The 25,573-nt window shown below is 37.7% G+C and overlaps 2 protein-coding genes across 2 annotated transcripts; one reads left to right on the top strand and one right to left on the bottom strand.

The window, feature by feature from the left end:
- Positions 1–3,005: 3,005 nt before the first annotated feature.
- Positions 3,006–11,548, bottom strand: LOC115926781. The gene is made up of 2 exons (XM_030992088.1): positions 11,478–11,548; positions 3,006–6,204 (listed from the first exon to the last, which is right to left on the bottom strand). The coding sequence occupies exon 2, from the start codon at positions 5,775–5,777 to the stop codon at positions 3,162–3,164; it is 2,616 nt and encodes an 871-aa protein (XP_030847948.1). The 5' UTR covers positions 5,778–6,204; positions 11,478–11,548; the 3' UTR covers positions 3,006–3,161.
- A 3,047-nt stretch (positions 11,549–14,595) lies between these two features.
- On the top strand, positions 14,596–23,879 carry LOC585654 (MAP kinase-activated protein kinase 5). The gene is made up of 5 exons (XM_030992087.1): positions 14,596–14,816; positions 19,651–19,845; positions 20,694–20,855; positions 22,154–22,243; positions 23,361–23,879. Exons 1-5 carry the CDS (start codon positions 14,790–14,792, stop codon positions 23,508–23,510), a joined length of 624 nt encoding a protein of 207 aa, XP_030847947.1. The 5' UTR covers positions 14,596–14,789; the 3' UTR covers positions 23,511–23,879.
- The last annotated feature ends 1,694 nt before the right edge of the window (positions 23,880–25,573 follow it).

Here is a 25,573-nt window from a genome sequence, read left to right as displayed (position 1 = left end):
TCCACTCCCTGGGGAGCATTCAAGCCAGTCACCATTTGAAGTTGTAGGTTTCTGTGTGTTTCAACAGGGCCATATCTAAATAACGGTACTTCTCGCAAAGAATATCTGCACAAAAACGGTGCACGTACATTTATCTGTAATACTGTTTTCCCCCCCAAAAAATAACAGAACTCCACATGAGCTGAGAGCAAATACATGTATACACAATTATGGAGCTCTTGGGAAAATGCAAATTTTTTACACAAGCAGTATGTACACATCAAATGAAATAAATCTTTTCTGAGAATTTGCTAGATGTTCACTACGACATTTCACAACAATCAAACTACTCTGCATATTGTGCTCATCCAAATAAAAATGAAAATAAAAATTTAAAAAAGAAGAGACGAGGAAACATAATTTGCTATATTCATTACTTAACATTCACAAATTCCATACCATGTTCTATATACATGTACATGTATATAGAACATGGTGTATATGGAATGATCAAATTGTCTTTCTTGATCAACTCAACTAAAAGAATCAATGACAATTGTAAATTAGACTCATATATTGATACTGAAATGTTTAAATCTGTGCTTGGCATTGCCAGGTTATTGTCTGCAGTATATCCCTGGAACACACTTCTCATGTCACTTTGATAATAACAAAGCACAAGTGAATATGTTTCTGTTATAATTCAATGTTCACATTGTAATCAGAAGAAAGAAAGAAAGAAAAGAGACCCCCCAAAAAGTCACAATCAATGAATTGAGATAATGTTCCAAAGAACTTTAAGGAAGACCAAGGGGGTGTTTTAAAAAGACTAAGATCAACTTTAAGTTGGACTCGAACTCAGTATGCCAGGCCAGTCGTGCCACTGGTTGCTCTCACCATTGGTCTATCAAGGGACGCCACAATTCTACAGAATTTTTGATAGTTCGTTGTTGAAGAATTTTGTTTACTTACATCGTAAATTTGAGTTATATTTATTCTATGGTATGCGATTTATGCCCTAAAACAGTATTGAACCAGATGTAAAAATAGAGGGGAAAAACCTAAAAAAAATCATGATTTTTAGATATTTTTTCCTTCAATAAAGTACTGCTAAAGCCAGGGTAATTATGCTGCATTATTGTAGAGCGCTTAGGGACTTCTGATAAAGTAAGTGTTAGGCGCTATATAAGCAAATATAATTATTATTATACAAAATGTAAATTCTGTAGATTTGTACGTCCCTTGAGAAACCAGTGCCAGGAATGGTTAGAGGAACTAGTGGCATGAACGGCCTGCCATAGTTCAAGTCCAACTTGAGTCGATCTTAGTCCTTGTGAAACACTCCCCAGCTGTAATATATCTTTTAAAATATATCAATCGCCTGAAAAATAATTTGTATAAACATGTACATGTAAGTACATGTGGAATGTATAAAATCAACCTTTAAAAAAACTCCCCCAAAATATGGCATTCTATAGGTAAATGATTAAGGAGTATGGAGAAAATAAATGATAACCCAAAAACCTGTGTATAGGGTTCACACAGAACCCAAGTTGGACTAGGGTTCCTTCCGTGAACTACTCTATTTAAGTGTGAACACATACATGCAGTGGCGTACGCAGGATTTTTTCAAGGGGGGGGGTGGGGTTTTTTTTTAAAATCGGGTCCAAAATTTTGCAACGGCCAAAAAGTCGCTCAGTGGGGGGGAGGGGGGGGGGGGGGGGGGGGGGGGGGGGGGTAAGCGGACACTTTTTTTTTTTTTTTTTTGGTAGTCCAAAAAAAATCGCAACGACTCAGCCAGCCGAAAAGTCGCTCAGTGGGGGGGGGGTAAGAGGACACTTTTTTTTTTTTTGGTCTCGAAATTTGAAAATTTGACATTTTGTTCCGTTGGGGGGGGGGGGGGTAAGGTCACCTTTCTTAGGTGAGTCATGGGGGTAATTTTTTTTTTTTTTTTTTTAATAATTAAAAAAAACAATTAAAAAAAAAAAAAAAAAAAATTACAAAGGGGGGGGGGGGGGGGGGGTTTTAGGGATTCTTTATGGGGTTTACACACATAAAAATACCAAAGGGGGGGGGTTTAACCCCCAAACACCCCCCCCCCCCCCCCCCTGCGTACGCGCCTGCATACATGTGTCAACTACTCAACTAGTCTACTGAACAAGACGTTTTCCTGTTGTTCATTGGCAATGTATTTAAATAACAACATCTCTTTATAAAAGAAATATTTGAAGCTCAGTGTTTGACTTTAGTGTAGCTACATTAAACCCCTTACATCAAGAGCAAAACAGGTTTAGGTGATTGGTACACTTCAAATTCATGCAGTATGCAGCTGGTTGTATGCATGAAAGGTACCAAAAACATTTTGACATGGTATTGAAAATACTTGGATTAAAATATAAATTATAAAATCACCCAAATTTGAGAAAATTATCAAAGTTTAGTATGAGGAATGTCAATAACAATTAGAATGGTTAGAAACAGAGTTAGAATTAGAAATTATCTGATCATAAATATCACCATGATTAGAGGAGTAATTCCAAGAGAATTCCCTAACAAAGTCTGTAATCATGTTATCTTGGTTCACATCAAGTTTTTCATCCTTGAGATATCCCGAAGAGAGAGTGGGACCGGCACCACCTTCAATAGAAAAAACTAGTCTTTTGATCTGTAACTTTGCCTTATTTCATAAACTCATCTTCCTGCTACATATAAGTTTGAGAAAAGTTTTTTGAGAGCTTGATAGTCCCTGATACTAGTTTCTACTCAAAAACTGTATAGAGATAGGACTTTTACTACATGCATTGTTATGCCTCTGCCCACCAAAGGTGGTGCCGGAGGCATGTGTTCAGGGTGAAACTGAGTGAAACTTGAAGCCCTCATTCTATGCACAACAAATAGGGTGAATAACACACTACCGGTTCCAAAATTCAAAATTTGAAAAGAAAAATGACAGTAATTTTGCTAATAAGGAATATTTTGCCACAATACTTTCAGGAAGTTTTCAATTATGTTTTTTAGGCTTTGGTTCTAATGAAAATTTCTTACAGAAAGCAGCACACATGTTTGATCTGACTATTACATAAGAATAGAGAAAAATGCATGTTCTGCACAAGGCATTCAGTGTTAAAGAGGCCATTTTAGTTGAGAAAGGTTTTCAGGTAAGCGCATTGTTTTTAAATATTCTATGGTGATGGGTCATCCAGATTAGATAGTCTTATATCAAGCTTCCAGCTCCTCTCTACCTTACTACTTAAAACTCTCTCTACTTGTTTTCCCTTTTTAACTTTCCTGCCCTTTGTTCTTCCAGTTCTTCCCAGCCATGGGGTCTCGGTAAAAGCAACAGTGCGTTTCATCTTTCTCGCTCCAAGCAGATTCACAGGAGTGCCCGTTGCCCTTCTCTTTGGACTCTCAAAGATTGTCTCTAAGTGATGCTTCTTCAAAGCTGCTCCTTTTTTGAGATACATCAATTTTATCTTATTTGAGATCTGCAAGTTTCTGTTGACTGATCCCTCAGTCCCTTTATCTTTGGCTTGTCGTGCACCGGCCCCTGGCTCAGCATCACCAACTTTCTCTGCAGGAGTCTTTTTCTTTCGTTTCCTGCCCACACTAGAAGTGTTCTTTAGATGACGTTGCTCTTGTGCTTGCAGAGCATCATCATTTTCTTTGTCCTTCTCTGAAATCCTGGAGACTCTTTTCTTCTTACCCATGAAAGGTGTGTCTTTAGAGAGGCTAGTTGCCTTAGCCGCTGATTCTTGGAAGTCGATGACCTCTGAAGACTCTCCATAGTCATGACAACCATTTAGATCCATTGGAGAATCCTCTACATGTGGTTTCAGAGCTGTGAATAACTCCCCATCCATCTGTGACTCCTGGGAGGTATTATCGCATTTCATAATGTTCACTTCTTGCAAAACATTATCTTGCAGATATCCAGGTACAATTTTTGTTCTCTTGTAACTTTTAGTAGCCTTGCTGGGTTCTACTTCTCTGTTTTCTTGCCCGGAATCTGTATCACATTTTGGCTGTTCTCCTAGCTTCTTCACTAGACGTATAGATCTTCTCCTTTTAGAGCACCGCTCCTTCTTCTTTTCAGATGGCTGGAATGCATCTTGTCTTTCAAAAGGAAATTCAGTCTCGCTTTCAATCATGTTGTAACCAGAATCATGAACATCTTTGGATACATTGATCATGGAAGTAGTTTCGGCTAAGACAGCCAATGCATTGTCGTGATTGTCTGGCATATGCGTATCCTCAATCAAAACATTTGGTCCATCCATGTAAGTAGCTTCTTCCATTCCTCCACAGACCTTCACCTCTGACTTATCTGTAAGTTCCAAAAGTGGGATATGGACCCCACTCAACCGTGCTGATTTTCTCCTACCAGATCTTTCCTTAGGGGTCTTGGCAAACTGACTTTCACCAAACATATCCCCTGGCATCCAGTTGTCGCCCAATCCAAAGTCAGCAAAATCTGCCAAGAAACCAGTGTCACACATATTTCCTTTCTCATCTGCTTCAGGCTTTTGGACAACAGCGTGATTGCCTTCATCTAACTGTATATTTTGTTCCAATAACCTGACAGATCTCCTTCTTCCATTCTTGGTTTTCTTCTTTTTTTGAGCCATGGGAAGGTCAATGTTTACATGTACTAACTCTGTAGCATCATTAGGTACCCTCATCATCAGTGACATCATAGTGGGACCCTCTATCGGCCCAGACTCCACAGTTTTGAGCTTGTTACAATCCAATGTACATTTCTTGGGGCTGCTCTCTCCTAATTCTGGCAATGGATGAAGGACATGTTCAGATTCATGCTGGAAACTAGCAATTACATGTTCCTGAGTAATGTTCTGATCATAGGTTGGTAATGTATCATTGGCTACCTCTATATGTAAATGTTCATGGCCAATATCACAGGGTGTATTGAACAGAGACTCCCTTCTGGCGATCCTGACAGATCTTCGTCTTTCACCAACTGTATTAACTTTCCTCCCCCTCTTTTTCTTCTCGGGTGGTGCTGATGGATTAGCACTCTTCTCTTCAACCATGGGAATACTCTCCGGCTCTTCAAAACCAATGTCCTTGGATTGAGATGTATCTGGATTCGTATTGTTCTGAGATTCCACAGATTTGTTGAAGGGGTCTTCCATGTTAAGGAAGTCTGCAAGTTGATCCAGTTCATGGGCATCCTGAGGAGCCCCCATTGACATTAGAGAAGAATTCATGTTCTCTGAAACAAAAGATGTTGAAGGAGATGTTTGTGGTTGTACTTCTGGTTCCCCTTGGTATTCAGCCCTCTCATCTTTCGACTCTTTGCCAGCATACATAGGTGAAGTATTCAGGTAATCTGCACAGTGTCCAGTCTTGTCCTCATATGTACAGCAAACCTCATCTGCTGTTTGGCCTTCTGTGACAGCTAGAGATGTATTCTCAAAATACAGCTCTGAGTCCTGTGGTGTTTCAATTTTAGGGGACGTAAGATGCTCATTGTCTAAAGGTTGATGGTACGATGCAGACGCTGCTATGGGAGCGATCTGTTCAAGTTTGTCCTCTTCAGGATACTTCTGTTGGTCTAATCGTTCCAGAATACATTCCTCAACTTCATGTTGTATGCAGGGTGTATGTTGCCGACTGTCTGTTTCACTGGCATCAAAGGATCTCTGAAAGCAACTGTCCCCAAACTTGTTACACTTGTCAGCACTTTCTTCAATATAATAATGACCGTTTTGAACTTCAGCATCTAATGCAACCTCATCATGATTCTGCGCTTCTTTTTGCAAAGATGATTCCTTGTTCATAGCATCGTTCCTTCCTTATTAGCTTCAAGAGGACCTTCAGGGAGCTGAATAATGTCACAGGTTATTCTATCTGGGGAACTATCTTTAGGAGAATCGCTTTCTGCTTTGCCTGGAGTATCCATGTCTTGAAAGGACATATCAAAGTTGTCATAAGCACATTGATCTCTGTACAGGTGGGCCCCTGGCGGTGTTTCATACATGTCATAGTCCATAAACCCATTGAAGGAAGATGAAATGCCATCATTTCCAAAATGGGGTGTTGTCTCTTCCTGATCATGAGTGGTCAAAGTTGGACGATGCTGGGCAGGAGTCTGGGCTTCTGGCCGCATTTCCCAACTCTCTGGTGTAGCACAGTCGCCTGGCCCCTCGGCAGGCATTCGGGGTGTTGAAATCAGTTCCTCTGCCATGGTGTAATATCATCACAGATCTATGTTTAAAAAAAGAAGAAAGACAGTCATAGAAATATTATATTGGTTTGTTTTTGGGGGGAATAAGGATTATTCTAGAATACATGTTGAGGCTTAACTCTTTGTTTGCTTTGTTCGCCGATTTGCACGGACGTAGGCGTGCCAACTTCGCATTTTTGCACAGATGTATACGAGTCAATTAGACATTCATAATACCGCTCGCAGTGTGTAGCCACGCGTTGCGTTTACTATTGTTTACATTGTATACATCGCACACTTTCCGGTAAACTGTTTTTCTTCATAGTGTTACATTCGAAATTACCGTGTATTTAGCGGTTTTCTTTGGATTTTTTTTACTGATGTTACGATGGCACCTGCTGGAAAACGTCAACGTGTGTTTAGTGTAGAGGAGGCTCGAGATCTTGTTACTATGGAAGCATGGAGCATGGACTCTGATTCCGACGAATCGAGCAGTGACGAAGACTCTAGTGATAAAAGTGTTCCCTGAGAGTAGACTGATAGAATAAGAATGAATAAAAATTAATGAAAGAGCTAGAGATGACAGGAAGAAAGAGAGTAGACTGATAGAATAAGAATGAATAAAAAAAATGAAAGAAGGAGATAGAGATGACAGCAAGAAAGAGAGTAGACAGTGATAGAATAAGAATGAATAAAAATAATGAAAGAAAGAGATAGAGATGACAGCAAGAAAGAGAGTAGACTGATAGAATAAGAATGAATAAAAATTAATGAAAGAGCTAGAGATGACAGCAAGAAAGAGAGTAGACAGTGATAGAATAAGAATGAATAAAACTAATGAAAGAAAGATGTATCCTGTCTTGCCGTCATCTTTATATCTTTCTTTTATTATCTTTATTCATTCTTATGCTATCAGTGTTTACTCTCTTTCTTTCCGTCATCTCTATCTTATTATTATTATCATTTTCCTATCTATATGTACCCTATGTCTTGCCGTCATCTGTATATCTTTTTCTTATTATCTTTATTCATTATTATGCTATGAGTGTAATACTCTCTTTCTTGCCGTCATCTCTATCTCATTATTATTATCATTTTCCTATCTATATGTACCCTATGTCTTGCCGTCATCTCTATATCTTTCTCTTATTATCTTTATTCATTCTTATGCTATCAGTGTTTACTCTCTTTCTTTCCGTCATCTCTATCTTATTATTATTATCATTTTCCTATCTATAATTATGTACCCTATGTCTTGCCGTCATCTCTATATCTTTCTCTTATTATCTTTATTCATTCTTATGCTATCAGTGTTTACTCTCTTTCTTGCCGTCATCTCTATCTTATTATTATTATCATTTTCCTATCTATATGTACCCTATGTCTTGCCGTCATCTGTATATCTTTCTCTTATTATCTTTATTCATTCTTATGCTATCAGTGTTTACTCTCTTTCTTGCCGTCATCTCTATCTTATTATTATTATTATTTTCCTATCAATATGTATCCTATGTCTTGCCGTCATCTCTATATATTTCTCTTATTATCTTTATTCATTCTTGTGCTATCAGTGTTTACTCTCTTTCTTTCCGTCATCTCTATCTTTTTATTATTATCATTTTCCTATCTATATGTACCCTATGTCTTGCCGTCATCTCTATATCTTTCTCTTATTATCTTTATTCATTCTTATGCTATCAGTGTTTACTCTCTTTCTTTCCGTCATCTCTATCTTATTATTATTATCATTTTCCTATCTATATGTACCCTATGTCTTGCCGTCATCTCTATATCTTTCTCTTATTATCTTTATTCATTCTTATGCTATCAGTGTTTACTCTCTTTCTTTCCGTCATCTCTATCTCATTATTATTGTTATTTTCGTATCAATATGTATCCTGTCTTGCCGTCATCTTTATCTCTTTCTCTTATAATCTTTATTCACAGTAAAGTCCTTTCATTTCATATCACTATTTCTCTCTCATAATGTCTCTCACGTCCGTTCTCCATATTTTATTCATTGCATACTCCACTCGTCAATCATTTCTGATAATAAGCTCTCTCACAATAAAGTAAATGGAAAACAATGCAATATAGTTTATATTTTAAGATTGATTCATTCTTTCTTTGTATATCTATGGCTGTGATAAATGTACTTGAAATCAATTTTATTGAGGGGTAAAGAAGGTGAGAGAACAGATGCGGTGAACATTCATAATGAGACATTTCAATAAGATGCTGATTATGTCATGTATATCACATATAATATATTATGCCTATACCATTTTTACATGCTCATACCAGTGGGCAAAATCAATAACATTCTCTTATTTCTTATTGACTTATCATGGCACAACAAAGAAAAACATCCCCACGACGTCCCTTTTCATGCCCCGCTAAACCGGACATTGACAATAACCTGGGGTAATAGGGATTTCAATGGGCAGATTAGCCCATTGTCAAGGGTGGCTGAGCGGGGTACTTTCAAGTCTCTCCCTATTGAACTTCTTTTCTTCAACAACCTAAATACTAACCTTCTGAATTGTTAGAATACTTGAGCAAGGTATGTAAAGAAAGGTAAGAAGTCCACCTTTCTAATAGATTCGATTTGAAGATGTCTTATCATTGCTAAATAAGAAATTCTAGAGGGATAAAAAACTGCCGTAAATAAGAAAAATTAAACATTATATAATTATGATTATTATAAAAATGATAATTCAAAATATAACAAATGACGATTCATCGAAAAGCACGTTTTCCGGTCTACAACTTTGCTGCACAATATTTTTCATCATGATCATCCAGTGAAGAGTTATAGCCTCTTGATTCAGCAGAGTCAATAAAGATTCCCTCGAAATGTGTGACCCTAAAAGAATGTGGCACAGGGGGGTTTTTTAAGTGGCGCATAAAGAGTTAAAGGGATCCGGTAACTTTGTCTCAGATTCTGAAACAAAATTCTGGATTTAGCTCATGATGCAATGATAATTATAAACCTTTAGGTCAGTCAGGAACCCCATGACTTTTACAAGCCGATCGCCCGTCTGATTATTAAGATATTTATGATTGGAATTACAAATTTTGAAAACCGTTCGCCTGACGGTTTTCATAACACTACAGTCTATTGGGGAAAACGAGTATGGTAAAACCGGTCACTCAAAGATTTTTACTTTTTTGAGGCACTTCTTGATCATTTTGAAGCGCAATTTTTTTAGGGATTCAATATTACACCATATCACAGACACTTATAACACGTAGGGCCGTGTATCTCAGATTTAACATTGTTAAACGATCCCTTTAAGAATTGTCAGTGCATTTGAAGGCAAAGCTCAAAAGAATGTAAGAAAAGACTTTGTTTTTACTTGGACTCAGTTAACTGTTCCTTTTATCATACAATATACACAAATCTGCCTTGCACCTAAACAGTACAACTTTACATGTACACCTGACGGTAGCCTGTACTGCAACTGAAGAAGAAGTGTTTCCCTTCTCAAACCGGCAGTAACGTTTGTGATCTCATAGACTTTCTCGGATTAATCATTAATTTCAGATCTAAATGAGCAAGCTATCGTAGATTTAAGACAAAGTAAATATTTCTGTGTTATTTTTTATCTTAAAGCTTATCTGCCATAGTTTACAGGAGGGATTACACCACCCTGCAAGGTCACTGGACAGGTGGTTATCTCATCAACTCAGCTCTCAGTTAACATAAGAAAAAGAGGATCATGGGGGACCAATGGTCACCGATAAGGCATTGTTTGTTATATAGAGGGCGCAAGTAGCTTCAAGTAGTGCAGTGGGCCTTTAAATAAAAATCAGTGTAATATTGCAGCCAAAGGAGATAGACCCTATATGAAGACGTAAAGAGTGAAAACTTGTTGCATATCTCATTCATCGCGGTCCGGCCGATCCGAACCATTCCTCCCGTACAGTCCCCCATAGGACGATCTTCAGTCTATGTATAGATCTATAGGCGGTCAGAGCTAGGAGCCAGATGCAATCTCAGCGGAACCGTCGATATCAGAGAACAGAGACTAGACTGAAGCTTTCGGTCTATGACTCTCTAGAGCCTATGCTTTGCTGGAGTGGTATGAAGGGGTGACCAAAGTTCGCGGACAATTTAGAAAATATACATGTAGGCCAGGATCTATTACAAAATGTGATATTTGATCTAGAGTCTAGACCTATGATTTCTCATTCTACACAAATTTATTTAGATCTAGACCTAGATCTATTTCAATTATTACCAAATGGACGGCAAAGTTTTTTTTACTTCAAATTGGTTCAACTAGAAAAATTTATCGTCAAAGGATTTTGAAGATCCTTCTTCTTCTTCAAGATAATCTGCCTCCTTCAATACTGAAGATTCTTGCAGATGCCGTATACTTGGCCTGATTGGGGTGTGCAGGTTGATCATTACACCAGGGTTTCCTCCTACTATACAAATAGTGCAATGGGTTCTTAACGTGCAAGGGTGGTGACTCTCCTGTACACGCTGTACACAGGGCCTCCATTTAACGTCCTCCTATCTGAGGGACGGAGTGTTTTCCATTTGACATAACCTGCGTCTATGAACAAGGGAAGGGGCATTTAACACACAACGCAGACTTCAGTCATCCGTCTGGGTGGGAGTCGCACCCGGGATCTTTGGTTCGACAGGCAGACGCTTTACCAACTGAGCCAACTCCCCTCGCGCCTCCTCGAGATATCGCGATTTAAAAATTTGATGTCCGATTGTGCATGCCGCGCTGCATCAAAAAAAGTCTTTAAAAAAAAAAAACGAGACCTAACTTCAGGGCACAGGGGTTTAGATCTAGACCTAGGATATCTGGTCTCAAAATGATGATTTCCAGACCCTAAAAGTGATAACTTTTCAGAACGGACGCAAAAGTCAGACTGCAAAATTTGCCGATCTTCTCGACTTCTGTTCTGACGTTCTGTCAATAATTTTCACAATTTCAAACCCAACTCAAAAGAAAATTTCGTTTCTGGTTAATTTTATGATCCTCTTTCCATTGGTGGTATCAGATATTCGAAATCTTACCGATTTTTTTGAGAAAGCGAACTTTCGTCACACCACCATACTAGTATACTAGCAAGCACATAAGTCTACATTACATAGTCTACATAGACGGCCACGCGAGACGAAATTGGTGGGACTGAGGCAAAGATTGTTTGGCTTCTTGAAATCAAGTCGAAGAGCAAGAGGTAGACCTAACATTAGAAAAACTCTTTGTCTACAAATTAAATATATAAATCAAGCATTTTCTTCATTAAGCTTTACATGTAGAAAAGAATCGAGAAACTAGCGTTTTACCTCTTTTTCCGGCAGAAATCCGATAGTCACGGTCCATTTTTTTCAAATTTTGAGCGTATTATATTTCCTAGGCACAAAAGTAATTTAAATGATTCTCATATTTTATTCAAAATTAATAAAAGTTGTGAGTTTTAAATAATATGTATTTAATTTTTTATATATTTACATATTTTTTAAATGATTTATTTATCAAATCAAAATTTGATTGGAGAATCATTTAAATGATTGAATATCTATCAACTGTTGATATTGAAATAACAGTAGTTTGCAAATTGACAACAGAAGAGGGCGCGTTAAAACTTTTGCAAATCTATCGAATTACTTGAACCCCACGTATGCTCTTTCCCCCTTTCTTTCTGTCTTTCGTTTTTTCTTTCTTTCTGTCATCGTTGTATCGATGTATTGGGCGCTATTTAAAAACGGAATATCATAATAAATTATTATTAATACTTCTTCATTTTCTTTCTGTTCTTATCTTTCTTTTCTTTTCTGTTATGTCTATTTTACTGTGAAGTGCTTATATAGAGACATCGTCAATGGGTGATATATTATTTGATTGTGAATGTGATTATAAATATTTTAATAATTTGTTTTAATGATAGGGCATATACTTTTTCTTTAACGTAATGACCTAATTAATGGACAGCTCTTTGTAATGATTACAATTTATGAGCATTTTCATCTCGCTCCCGCCTATAGCATATGTTTGGGCAATAATTTACCAGTCATTTTCTCCTTCGCTTTCTCTCTCTCTCTCTCTCTCTCTCCCTCCCTCTCTCTTCTCTCTCTTCTCTCTCTCTCTCTCTCTCTCTCTCTCTCTCTCTCTCTCTCTCTATCTCTTTTCTCCTTTCGCTCTCTTCCCACTCTCTCTCTATTCATCTATGTAATCTATAATTATATCTACCAATCTATCTATTTATCTATCTATATCTGTCTATTTTTCTCTCTCCTCTCTTTCATTTCATTCTACTCGATAGATTTGCGACCGCTCTCGCTTCAATCTTCGATATTAATTATGGGCCAAGATACTTCAACAACATATTTTGCGGAAGTTGGTCTGGAGATTGAAGATTCATTCATGAGCGAGTGAAATTTCTAAGATTTGCATGTATGAGCTAATGAGCTATAATAAGTCGCATTGCGACCAATTAGATCGTATCATTAAATAAATTAACCATTCCTGATTGCCGGGTTTTAGCATAGACCTACCATGGTTTTAGCCACAAACTGAAAATGATTGAATGGTTAAGACTTTAAAAAGTTACATAATGAGATTAACTACAAAATGCAGCGAGCGAGTTTCATAGGAAAATCATTTAAAGCTTATCTGCCATAGTTTACAGGAGGAATTAGACCGCCCTACAAGGTCACTAGACAGGTGGTTATCTCATCAACTCAGCTCTCAGTTAACATAAGAAAAAGAGGATCATGGGGGACCAATGGTCACGGATTAGGCATTGTTTGTTATATAGAGGGCGCAAGTAGCTACAAGTAGTGCAGTGGGCCTTTCAGGAAAAAAAAATGCTCTCAGTCGCCATAAATTAGGGCACATGTATATAAATCCATTGTTTCGTGGGAGATGAGGGGTGGTGACAACATGTTGTCATAGCACGTATGTGGTAATTACATGGTTGTCTCTTTATTAAAAAAAATAAATAAAAAAAAATTGGTAATATAAATGCGCAGTTGCCTGGAGTTTGAAACTCTCAAGGGCGTATAGGTTAAAAGGATGATAAGTTGGAAGATGCCTCTTTTAGTAGTACAGTAGAATATATCAGGGAATAAAAGTGCAAATGTTTTAGTGTAAAAATGACACGAGTCTGATTTTAAATGGCTTATCTATAAGGGAGGGACATTAATAACGTTGACAACGAGCACGACTGTATTTCTATAAAGGGGCACAGTTCGTCCTTCCGTTGTGAAATTCAGGGCCGCTTTGCCCCCTAGCTGCCCCGCCTCCACTGCCCTGTCCTTTCTGAGTGTTAGAAATATCTGTAGCTAAACGTTCTGCTCTGATTCTTTGAAACTAGATAGGCTCTTGAGATGACCGCAAAACTAAGGGCATTTTTGTAATAGACAAAGGAATACAATATTATAGTAAAAATCGGCACTCATCAATAGACAATTATTTGAAAGGGAAAGGGTCACTATATCGGAAGGAAAACTAGGCATTTTTTACAAAGGAAATTGGGCACCATATGTCTTGTCAAAGGGGCACTTATGAGACGTGAAAACACTATGAGAATCAAGGAGGAAGACCGGCTTCTTAGAAATAAAATTAGGGGCACCTTTGAGGTACTTAAGAACTGGGGGCACTGTGCCCTCTAAGGCTTGCCCCCGGGAGTGCCATATACCTCTAAACTTTCCATCGGCTTTCTGACGGATCCATAGTTATGGATGAGCATTTTAAGTGCATCAAAATATTGTTGGATTCATGCATGCACTTAGCTTTCTCTTGATATAGGAGCAGCAGGTCCCAACGCCACTAAACATTTTCAACCATCGCATACTGGACAAACGTACCTTCAGTGGCGGATCCAGGGAGGATTGCTCACTACCCCCCCCCCCCCCCGCTTATTCACCGGTTGGCTGTTTCGCCGCTAAAAATATTTCTAAAAGATTTGGGCCCCCTCTTTGGCCCCCTCCCCTGCCGCCGGCTGGATCCGCCCCATGCACACCTTGAATATGGTGGGGGGGGGGGGGGGGGGGGCTGAGAGGGGATGAACCAGAATTGGGCAAAGAGGCAAACTATACCCAGACGATTGAGTGCCGGGCAGTTTATTTAAAAAAAAACCCAGCAATTTGAAGAAGTTTACAAGCATTAGACTCTATTTTCAAAAATATTCTAATTAAAGACCGCGTATGTTGGACAATTATTATAAAGAACAAAATTCATGATGGTAAGTGCTATTTGATGAATATTTTCCTTTTAATCTAACGTCAAAGGAGAAGTCTTCCCCCCCCCCTCACCCCCAAATCATAATTTATAGAAATAACGAAGGCTAAGATGATGACGTATCTGTTCTACCGTATAAATTAACGGTATAGCATGCAATAAGGGGAACTTCCCGAGGTGTTTGCTCACAGTACAGGTATACGATCCTGCGCGGCCGAAACGCGAAAAACGTAGCCTACAGCTACACCGTGTATTGTGCGTGTTGATTTTACTCGATTGAAGCAAAGAGATACTGTCTGTTTTAGTTACTCGGGAGCAGGCTGAAGCTGAAGCCAGGTCTAAGAATACGAGCTACATATCAGACGAAGTCCAAGATCTGATTCCACCCTGGTCGGTAATACATAAGATTTAGGACAATGAGTGCCCAGCCGGTAAAGATAAAGGTAAACAGTTCATGTAAAATATTTTGGGAGTTGCCTAAATCCAGGAAGCTCCGACCCCGATGCATCGGCGTCGGAGCTTCCTGGAATTAGGAGTTGCCTTGCGTGCATGGTGGCCTGCGCCTGAGCTCTTGACTCGAGTAACAAAATAATGTTACATTGGATCTATAGTCATCATTGGTCATGATAGTCACTAGATCTAGACCTAGATCTATAGATCTATAATTAGTATTTTCGCATCACCCCAACTAAATAATTCATGTTGTTGTTGTTGTTTTAGTTTATAGGCGTTTCTCATTCAGAAGTGAATAGGTCTAGTCTACTTTAAGGTTTCATTATTTAGATGTAGAACTTAGAAGATTGATTCCCCGGGGAAAGTGGAATTTGTCAAGATGCCATGTAGACGTAGACTACACAAAATACAAATAATAGCCTACAAGTTCAACTTCAAGGCTATAGATGTAGATCTAGCCTAGTTTAATGTAAATATTCATAAATGAATGATACACGCCAATAAAAACTTATAAAACAACAACAACTTACAGGTATATGAATCTTCATACATATGATCTGTTTTTTTATTGGTTTTCGTACAAAATTTGGTAGAAATGCGGTGGATCGAGGCGACTTGAATTATTGGTGGATGTCAAAGGGCCGCTCACCATTTGGCTGAGTTAGACTTAGAGAACCTTCTCACAATGTACCGTGTCCGGGTTGGTCCGTCCAAATATAGCCAATAGGCCTTTTACTCGGCAGCCACTGACCTCTTCAACATTAAATAAAAAGTTTAACTTTTAAGAATCCAATTTATCCAAATTTATATTTAAAAGAGTAAATCTAATTTGAAAGGGAAAAAAATCCTAACAGAAGAGGCTCCTGAATGATAAACGTCTATAAACCTAAACAACAACAACATATAGTTACAGGCACCAAAAAAAAGGGCACCTTCAAAGGGAAATCTTGAAGCGAAAATATACAATATTTTAGACATTGGTATATACCCCTATATTTTGATTACATTATCAGGGATGATTTCAATATTTGTTTCTCTTTATAAGATATTGCTTATGCATCATACTTTGCAATTGGGTGTGACAGTCTGAAAAAAGGAGTAATTATCAGAGGTGAAAAAGGGCACTTATCGCATCTGAAAAGGGGCACTAACCATATTTGAAAAGAGGCACTCATGAGAATGAAAAGGGGCACTAATAATAAAGGGAAATGTGCATTTGTTGAACGAAAAGGGGTACCGATCACATCTTAATAGGGGCATTTATCGGAGGTGAAAGAGAGCTTTTATGAGAAGGGAGAAGTGGCTCTTATTAAAAAGAAAAAGAGGCATGTTAAAATAAACATGTCACTTATCAGAGATGAAAATAGGTAATTATGAGAAGGGGAAGGGACACTTATAAGAAGGGAAAAGAGCATTTATTAGGAAGGAAAAGGGGAAATGTCAAAATAAAAGGGGCATTTATTAAAGATGAAAAGACCACTCATCAGAAGGGGAAGGGGCACTTGTCAAAGTAAATCGCGTATCTCTCAGAATTGAATAAGGTCATTTAGAAAAGATGAAAAGGGGCTCTTATGAAAATAAAAAGGAACTATCATCATAGGTGAAAAGGAGTATTTATGAGAAGGGGAAGGGGCTCTTTTTAATGGGGGCACTTATTAGAAAGGAAAGGGGGCACATGTGAAAATATAAGGTTCGCTTATCTGAGTTAAAAATGGGTAGTTATCAAAAGGGGAAGGAGCATTTCTTACAAAGGAAAAGGGGCACTTGTCAAAGCAAAAGGGGCACCTCTCAGATTTGAATAAGGCAATTATCAGAGGTGAAGGGTGCGCTTTTTAAAAGTGAAAGGGACACTTACTAGAGATTAAAAAAAGCACTTATGAGAATGGAAAATGCACACTTATTGCAAAGGAAATGGGAATGGGAAATTAATAGGGGCACTTGTCAAAGTAAAGCGGCACTTCCTACAAAGTTAAAGGGGCACTTCCTACAAATTTAAGGAGGCACTTTTCCTATGTAAAACGGGGCACTTTTTGGGTACTCCAAAAAGTCGGGGGGGGGGGGGGGGGGGGGGGGCACTGTGCCCCCGTCCCCCGGGAGCGCCGCCTCTGTATACATGTACCAAATGAGGTCGAAAGGTGATCAGTTTTCTACAGGTGTCAATAATGTATTGTTACTATTGTAAGCTGTTATAATTCTTATTACTACTACTACTACTACTACTACTACTACAACTTACTCCTGCTACTACTACTACTTGCTACTGCTACTACTTCTACTACTACTACTACTACTACTACTACTACTTCTACTACTACTACTACTACTACTATTACTTCTACTACTCCTTACTACTTCTACCACTCCTTACTACTTCTACTACTTCTACTACTTCTACTACTTCCACTACTACTCAGGGTTGTGCGGTAAATACCGGTGGCGGTAATTACCGGCGGTAAATACCGGTAAATACCGTCCGGTAAATAAGATGCACGTCCGGTAAATATGTAAAAAACGGGAAATTTGATTTCAATTCTCTATTTATTAATAATTCTACTTGTTTTTAGCCTCATAACTGAAAATATTGTTCTGAAATAATTAGCAGCACAATACTCATAGTAGGAACACACAAACAGATTTATAAAATCCTCACTGCATACATGTACACACCCAAACAAATGGCATTTTGTTCATATGCTAATTATTAGGTATTCATGAATATGGTAATTAGCAACTGGGAACCAAAACCTTCATACAAGTTACTTTTATTGTAAAGTTTAAGATATTTGAAGAAAATCAGTGAACATTTGAACAAAATCGAGCAAGGAATAAGGAAGCTAAAGCTTTTTGAAATGACTAGTCACTAGAGGGCGATATTCAATTTGATGACATCATTTGTGGACAACTCTCCATGCCTTTTGTACATCAAATTTCATGTTTTTCCTTCTTTCTTGTGATTGAGATAATAGAATGCAAAATGATATTCTACTTCACATGTTATGAAATCCGATCAAGAACACAAATAAATAGGAAAAAAACGAAAGAATTGTGAAATTTGATGTACAAAAGGCATGGAGAGTTGTCCACAAATGATGTCATCAAATTGAATATCGCCCTCTAGTGACTAGTCATTTTAAAAAGCTTTAACTTCCTGGTTGGTTGGTTAACTTCCTTATTCCTTGCCCGATTTTGTTCAATTTTTCACTGATTTTATTCAAATATGTTAAACTTTACAATAAAAGTAACTTAGTATGAAGGTTTTGGTTCCCTTTAATGAAGAACATCATATCTAGATTAGGTGTACATGTATATTTGGTATCTTTTTCCTGAATTTTTTTTCCAGCATTACATAATTACAGACATACACGTAGACAAACACACAAACAAACACACCACTACACGTTTATGGCGTCAAACGAGGACCAAGTTTAGTACTTGTGTGTGTGTGCATGGGTAATTGCCTTCAACCGCGGACCACTCCATAGAAAACTACATTCAACCGCGGACGTACCTGCTATGGGATGATAGCAGGTAGCGCGCCTTTCCCGCGCAGTCATCGAAGGGGGCGCTGTGACATTTCGCGATACACATAGGATTGATCCACTCGATGTTTGCTACACGCTGTGACATCTAATATTCAAACGCCCCCTACGTCGTAAATTTTATACGGCGAAAACCAGGATCGCAACCGTGGACGGTAGGGTAGTTTTCCATGGAGTGGTCAGCGGTTGATGGCGTTTACCAACGCACACACACACACACAAAAAGTACACACAAGAGCAACCATACTCACCACCATTGTTATTATGTTCAAAATTGAAATATCCCTATGAACAAGTGAGTGGAAAAATATATTTCCCGGTATTTCCCAGTAAAAAGTGGTAAATACCGGTAAAAAGCGGTAAATACCGGTAAAAAGCGGTAAATACCGGTAAATACTGCTTATTTCCCGGCGTCTGGGAAATAAGCCTCCAAAGCGGGAAATATGCCAACCCTGCTACTACTTCTACTACTACTTCTACTACTACTTTCTACTTGCTACTGCTACTACTACTACTACTACTACGAATAAATGTTACTAAATATTACTAAGTACTACTACTACTACTACTACTACTACTACGACTACTACTATTACTACTACTACTACTACTACTAAATACTACTTAATACTACTACTACTACTTCTACTACTACTACTACTACTTCTACTGCTACTGCTACTGCTAGAGGAGTCATAGTCTAGTGAATATGTCCAAAGATTGTAGATCATATGGTTCATGGTTATAGTCCGACCGCAGCACTAATGTCCTTTGGCAAGACATCAATCTGCATTTGCCAAACTCGACCCAGGTGAGGCAAATGGGTCCCTGGCAGGAATCCTAGGGTGCCATAATGGCATCCATGCCAAAACAGCGGGGTAACAATTGTGGAGTGTCAAGTCTGACAGACATGAGCGCTATACAAGAACCCACTATTATTATTATAATTCTCCAGCGGACCATCGGTTGAGACGAATTTGAATGAATTCTGATGAAAATGAAATGAACAGGTGTTGGCATTCATTGACCATTGACCAACGTGAATGACAAAACTAACTTTGAGATGTTCATGTTGCCGGATTCTCAGGATTAAATTAAAGTTCATATTGATGACATGGAATACAAAAAAGTGTTAAAGTGGAAAGGAAATCCTATAGGAAATGATAATGTTAAATTAAAAAGTGCCTTTTCTTGAAGATGATTAGAAAGGGAAAGAGTAGTAGTTTAGAAAGACTGATATACTGAAAGTAAACTTGGTTTGTATTTGATCTTTCATCCTGTACAGACTGTCTCTATCTTAGAGGACTACACGATAGATTGGACTCAAAAACTTGGGACAGGAATCAATGGTCCTGTAAGACCATGCCAACATAAGAGAAGTGAGGACAGATTTGCTCTGAAGCTTCTTCTTGACAAACCCGGTGCAAGGGCAGAGGTCAACCTTCACTCTCGCTGCAGTGGACATGCTAACATTGTTAAAGTAGATATTCATTGATTTTAAAAACTAACTTCATTTTCATTAAAGCTAAAGACCAGTTATGGTCATGCGATTGCATTGTGAAAGAAACATTGTAATCGATCAGAAAAGGTTGATCATCTAGCATAGATGTACTGCAAGGTTCTGGAATCATCAAAATGATAAGAAATTTGGCCAAGTCTTCATAAAGTTAGAATCACTGTACACAGAAAGATGTATATGGGACTACACACATGTGCGCGACACGTGCATTTGTATCTCTCAACAGGCAAGAGATACACTAATTTACCAAATATATCAATTAGTAGGCGGTTTCCCGTCAACATTTTTATCATCATGCATTATTCAAAACATATTCTTTCACATGATTGGTAATAAGAGCTTCCATTTCATTTTTTTAAATTGGGGCGTTTCCAATACTGGTCTTTACCTTTAATGCAAAGTCGAAACTTTGATTCGACAAGGTTATCAAAATTCAATGCTTGAAAACATTCAAAGTAATGATTATTATAAATTACAAACCGCTTAAATACAGCCCAGGCATAGCACCCGAAGAGCTCTCTGAACGCTGCAGAGATGTGTGAGATCACGGTATGGATATGATTTGCACAAGCAGACGATGTCCCATGACATCTCACACATTTTCAGTGCCTGTGTTTTCATCTTCTCTTGAGTTCTTTCTCTTACTTCACTCCCGTCACAAATGCCGTCCTTAATATCATACCGGGGGGTTTTCAATTTGAAAGTCTGGTTTGACCTAAAACTTGTACGATGGCCATCTGTTAGCTTACCAGTTTCTAGTGATACATTAGTTGACATATTCATGATTTTCTTTGAATTTCACCTTTAAGATCATTGAGGTCTTCTCCAACGAGGTCCAGTTCCCGGGAGAACCTGCTCCCAAAAGTCGTCTTCTTGTTGTCATGGAGCTGATGGACGGTGGCGAATTATTTGATCGGATCAGTAAACAGAAACGATTCACTGAAAGGCAGGCAGTCATTCTTACTAAACAGGTAAACCTTTGGAATGACATTCTTTCTCATAGCACTAATAAAGACATATCCGAGAAATGCTGTCTTGTTTCCAAATACATTAGGCTATCAAAAACAATTCTGAAATATGGAATTTGATCAGTTTTTACTTGTAACAAATGTTATTGTTTATTTCATTTAGTTTATACTTGAGCTTTCATGAGCTTTCTCTTCTTTTCCAGTGAGAAAGAGAAATAATCAAGTGACTGAGTTTACATTATGACTCGCTTGCTATATGAAGCAGCATTTTCTATAGGACTTTGATTTAAAAGATAGGTGTTGTAGCTTCAGTCAGTTGTATTGAGGTGTGGAGCATGTCAAGGTGCTGGCTCTTCTCAGTAACCAAATTCATCTGTTGCCTGTTACATCTGTTGAATGGAGAATTGGAGGGACTCATTTTTATAAAGGATAATAATTCTGAAGGTTTGTAACTCTGGAACACATATTTCACATACCAGGGCTTTATAATTCTGAACCAGGCCTGATTTTTTTTAAGATTGTGATTTAGTTCTTTTGATTTAAAAAAAAATTTATCATGATTTTTTTCCCTCCAAAAATGGATAGTCCATAAGATCGATGTAAATCTGCTTTTCATGACTTGCTTGAACGCCTCGCTTTGCTCAAATTTCTAAAAACCTCTTTCTTTTTAAAACTCTCACTATCACCCCTGCTGAACATATGTTGTGTTATTCCAAAGTTTGGTTTATCCAAAGTTTTCATGATTACGAAAGTGAAATAGGGTTCATTATTCTGAAGGTTCGTAATTCAAAAAAAGAAATAGAGTACGTTATTTCAAAGGTGTTTCACTATAAAACAACAACACAGGGTTCTAGGACATGTACAGAATTATGAGCCCAATTTCATTTTCAGAAATCGAAACCTTCAGATTTCTGAATCTTGGGAGTAACAGACCTTAAAAGAAAAATCTGGAGAACTATGATTTGACCTGTCCTTCCCACAATGCAATAAGATGCAATGTTCTCACACATATACAGTGCAGGCCTTAAATTTCAATATTTTTAGGGCAAGGCCACTTTTCTGTAGGGCACATCCCTATATAGTATATTACAGCACAAATAGGAAGAATTGGAAAGGGCACAAAAAATCTCTAAGGCCAATGAGAGGGGCAGTAAGGCCAATCAAAGGGGCATCCACGGCCTTGGTGGCCTTGGATTAATTTAAGCCTTGACAGTGTATGTGACATAATTATGTTATCTTGCACTCATTGAATTGTGAATTAGTAGGTGATTTTTTATTTTTTCTGTTTGTACTTGGTTTAGATAGCATCAGCTGTGTTACAGTGTCACAGTCTAAACATAGCTCACAGGGACTTGAAACCTGAGAACCTATTACTCAAAGACAACTCGGAGGTAAACCAACTCTTTTTAAAACTTTTAATTCAATGCAATTTCGGTTTATTAATATCAACATGTACTATGTACAATGCAGTAGTCTGAGGACCAATAATGCAATGTTTACATTAAATGTGCATAAAAACAGGAATGATCATATATTATACATGTACAATTAAAATGATAACAATTAAAGTTATAATACTTGTTCATACCTCAAGATACATATTTTGCTAAATGATAGTAGAGGGATGACTTACTGTAAAAGTAACTTGAAATGTTTAACTTTTGGGACAAGCATACCACATTTTATGTTGGCTCAGTAACTCCTTGATTCACAGCCTTGACCCTAAACTAAAGTATGCACCAGATGCATGAAGGACCCCAAGGAAGAACAGTAGTGTTTACAGAACTTCTGTAAACACTGCTGACTTGGACTTTCCGCCGATTTTTGTCTATGTACATGTATAAATATTTTACTTTGTATATTTTACTATGTTTAATATTTTTATCTGATTTCGGAAATAAAAACAACAACAACAACAACCTAAAACTGATATGATTGTCATCTGCAAGCTTCCTGGGACCCGTTTCACAAAACTTGTCATCAGTAACAAATGACAGTCTTTGTTATAAGCTACTGAAATCCTTGCTTCTGATTGGTTATCAGCAGATTTATCACTGATTTTTGTCATTTGTCATTAAAAAAAGGCTTTGTGAATCGGGTCCCTGGTTTCTAGTGATACATGTCAGGCCATAATAGTGATTTTAATTGAATGTGTACTTTAACATCCTCAGTAGTCCATCACCAAATCCAGTCTCATGACAAAAATTGGGATTGGATCTGACTCCCATGGCTTGTTTACTAGCCTGGGGAAAAGATCACATAACACAGAGCCCACTGAAAAATAGGGAATTAACTGGTACAAATGTTGCTTACTTTTAATGCTATCGGAATATAACATGGAACCTAAAATGTAATCCTCCTCATTTTATGAAAAATAAGTACATAATTGGTAGCTACGTTTTCATCCTGTTGGCATTTAATTGTATCAGCATATCTATTTGGCATCTGTGTTTCCATCTTAAGTTAGGCCACTGTCTCATTGTAAAATCCTTGTTGACTAATTTGCAGGATTCACCGGTCAAGCTATCAGACTTTGGATTTGCTAAGGTGGACGATGGAACATTGATGACCCCTCACTTTACTCCATACTATGTAGCACCTCAGGTCAGTACCAGTCTTACTCCTATTGCACAATTGGAATACAAACTTCATTTTTGATTTTAAAGAGCAAGCCAACATTTGTCATACGTTCATGTGTATGAAAGCAGAGGAACATATTGCAAAACTCAAATTGGCAATGTTATCAGTGGATTTTGACGTCTTCATGGACAGTTCTCCTGTATGTCGTGTGCAAAACTATTGATAATTTCTGTTTTTCTGCAAAACACCATCTCCCTTTGGCAAGTGTTTTTCAAAATATATCATAGATATCACATTATTACAGGGGAGTGTTTCACAAAGACTAAGATCAACTTACACTTGGACTTAACTATGGCAGGCTGTTCATGCCACTATTTGCTCTCACCATTTACTGCCATTGGTCTCTCGAGGGACTTACAAATCATGGTCACAAATCTACAGAATTTACAATTTGTTAATAATTCATTATTAAAAGAAAAGATATTACCTAAAGATCACAATGGTGAGAGCAAACACTGGCATGAATGGCCTGTCATAGTTAAGTCCAACTTACAGTCGATCTTAGTCTTTGTGAAACACTCCCCAGGTCCTCTAGAAGGAAAAGACCCTCCTGTGTCTTATATTTTGAAGAAAAGAAATACACATTTTAGTTAGTTTGTGTATAAGAACAAATGGGATAGCTGTCCAGCACTACATCACAGTGAAATTACTGATTCAGTCAATTTGAAGTATTACAACTTTAAAACATTCATAACTTTCTTACTTTTTGTCTGATTTCGTTCAAACTTTCACTGAATTTTCTGCTTTCTTTTAGATTAGTTTGCTATGAAGGTTGTATTTTACTTAAAGAGGGAAATGTGTTTGTTATATCAATATATCAATAAGTGATGCATGGAGTTTACATGTTTTTATGCCTCCGCCACCGAAGGTGGTGCCGGAGGCATCATGTTTTCGGGTTGTCCGTCCGTACATGTACGTCCGTACGTCCGTCCCGTTTGACCGTTATCACAATATCTCAAGAACCATTTAAGATTTAAACTTAAGACTCGGGAATAGTATTTATCACCATAGGAAGACGATCTGATTAGATTTTGGAGAACGTAGGTCAAAGGTCACAGGTCACAGAGGTCAACTTATGAAATTCCTTGTATTGAGTTTGTTAGCGCGATATATCAAGAACCATTTGAGATTTAAACTTCAAACTTAAGGATAGTATGTATCACCATAGGAAAACGATCTGATTAGATTTTGGAGCACGTATGTCAAAGGTCAAGGGTCACAGAGGTCAACTTATGAAATTCCATACATTGAGATTGTTATCATGATATCTCAAGAACCACTGGAGATTTAAACTTCAAACTTAGTGATAGTGTGTATCACTATAGGAAAACAATCTGATTACATTTTGGAGCACGTAGGTCAAAGGTCAAGGGTCATAGAGGTCAACTTATGAAATTCCATACATTGAGATTGTTATCATGATATCTCAAGAACCACTGGAGATGTAAAAACTTCAAACTTAAGGATAGTATGTATCACCATAGGAAGACGATCTGATTAGATTTTGGAGCACGTAGGTCAAAGGTCAAGGGTCACAGAGGTCAACTTATGAAATTCCATACATTGAGATTGTTATCATAATATCTCAAGAACCACTGGAGATTTAAACTTCAAACTTAATGATAGTGTGTATCACCATAGGAAGACAATCTGATTAGATTTTGGAGCACGTAGGTCAAAGGTCAAGGGTCACAGAGGTCAACTTATGAAAGATTGATGGATTCCTGCCAAACTTAGATCATTTATGTATCTTGCAGAGCCAATGAATGGTTCATAAGATCAAAGGTCATGGGCTCATTATGTATGCAAAAATAGCTTGTTGACGCATTCTCATTAGAACTGACAGATGGATTACTATTTAACTCAGGAAATCTTGCAGAGCCAATGAACTGAGTAGATTTTATGGTCATGAGGTCAAAGATCAAAGGGTCATATATGTATACGAGAAATTGCTTGTAATCACGATATTCTGAGAACATGTTAATGGATTACAATTGAACTTGAATTTGAAAAATTTCTTCCGTTTCGGTTTGTAAAAATGCTCTATGACGGAGGCATCATTTTCGACTGCGCGCAGTCGA

This window comes from Strongylocentrotus purpuratus, unplaced genomic scaffold (assembly GCF_000002235.5).
Source record: "Strongylocentrotus purpuratus isolate Spur 01 unplaced genomic scaffold, Spur_5.0 spur5_scaffold_2, whole genome shotgun sequence".
Lineage (NCBI taxonomy): Eukaryota > Metazoa > Echinodermata > Echinoidea > Camarodonta > Strongylocentrotidae > Strongylocentrotus > Strongylocentrotus purpuratus.
The sequence above is the reverse complement of the archived record's forward strand: the minus strand, read 5'-3'. Positions and strand labels throughout refer to the sequence as shown.

What these genes read in the sequence shown, in the direction of transcription:
- LOC115926781 (XM_030992088.1), bottom strand. Translation starts at nt 5,777, where the DNA reads ATGAACAAGGAATCATCTTTGCAAAAAGAAGCGCAGAATCATGATGAG.
- LOC585654 (XM_030992087.1), top strand. Translation starts at nt 14,790, where the DNA reads ATGAGTGCCCAGCCGGTAAAGATAAAG. An exon ending in CAGTCATTCTTACTAAACAG is followed by an intron (nt 20,856 to 22,153) that starts GTAAACCTTTGG and finishes TACTTGGTTTAG; the next exon opens with ATAGCATCAGCTGTGTTACA. An exon ending in TACTCAAAGACAACTCGGAG is followed by an intron (nt 22,244 to 23,360) that starts GTAAACCAACTC and finishes ACTAATTTGCAG; the next exon opens with GATTCACCGGTCAAGCTATC.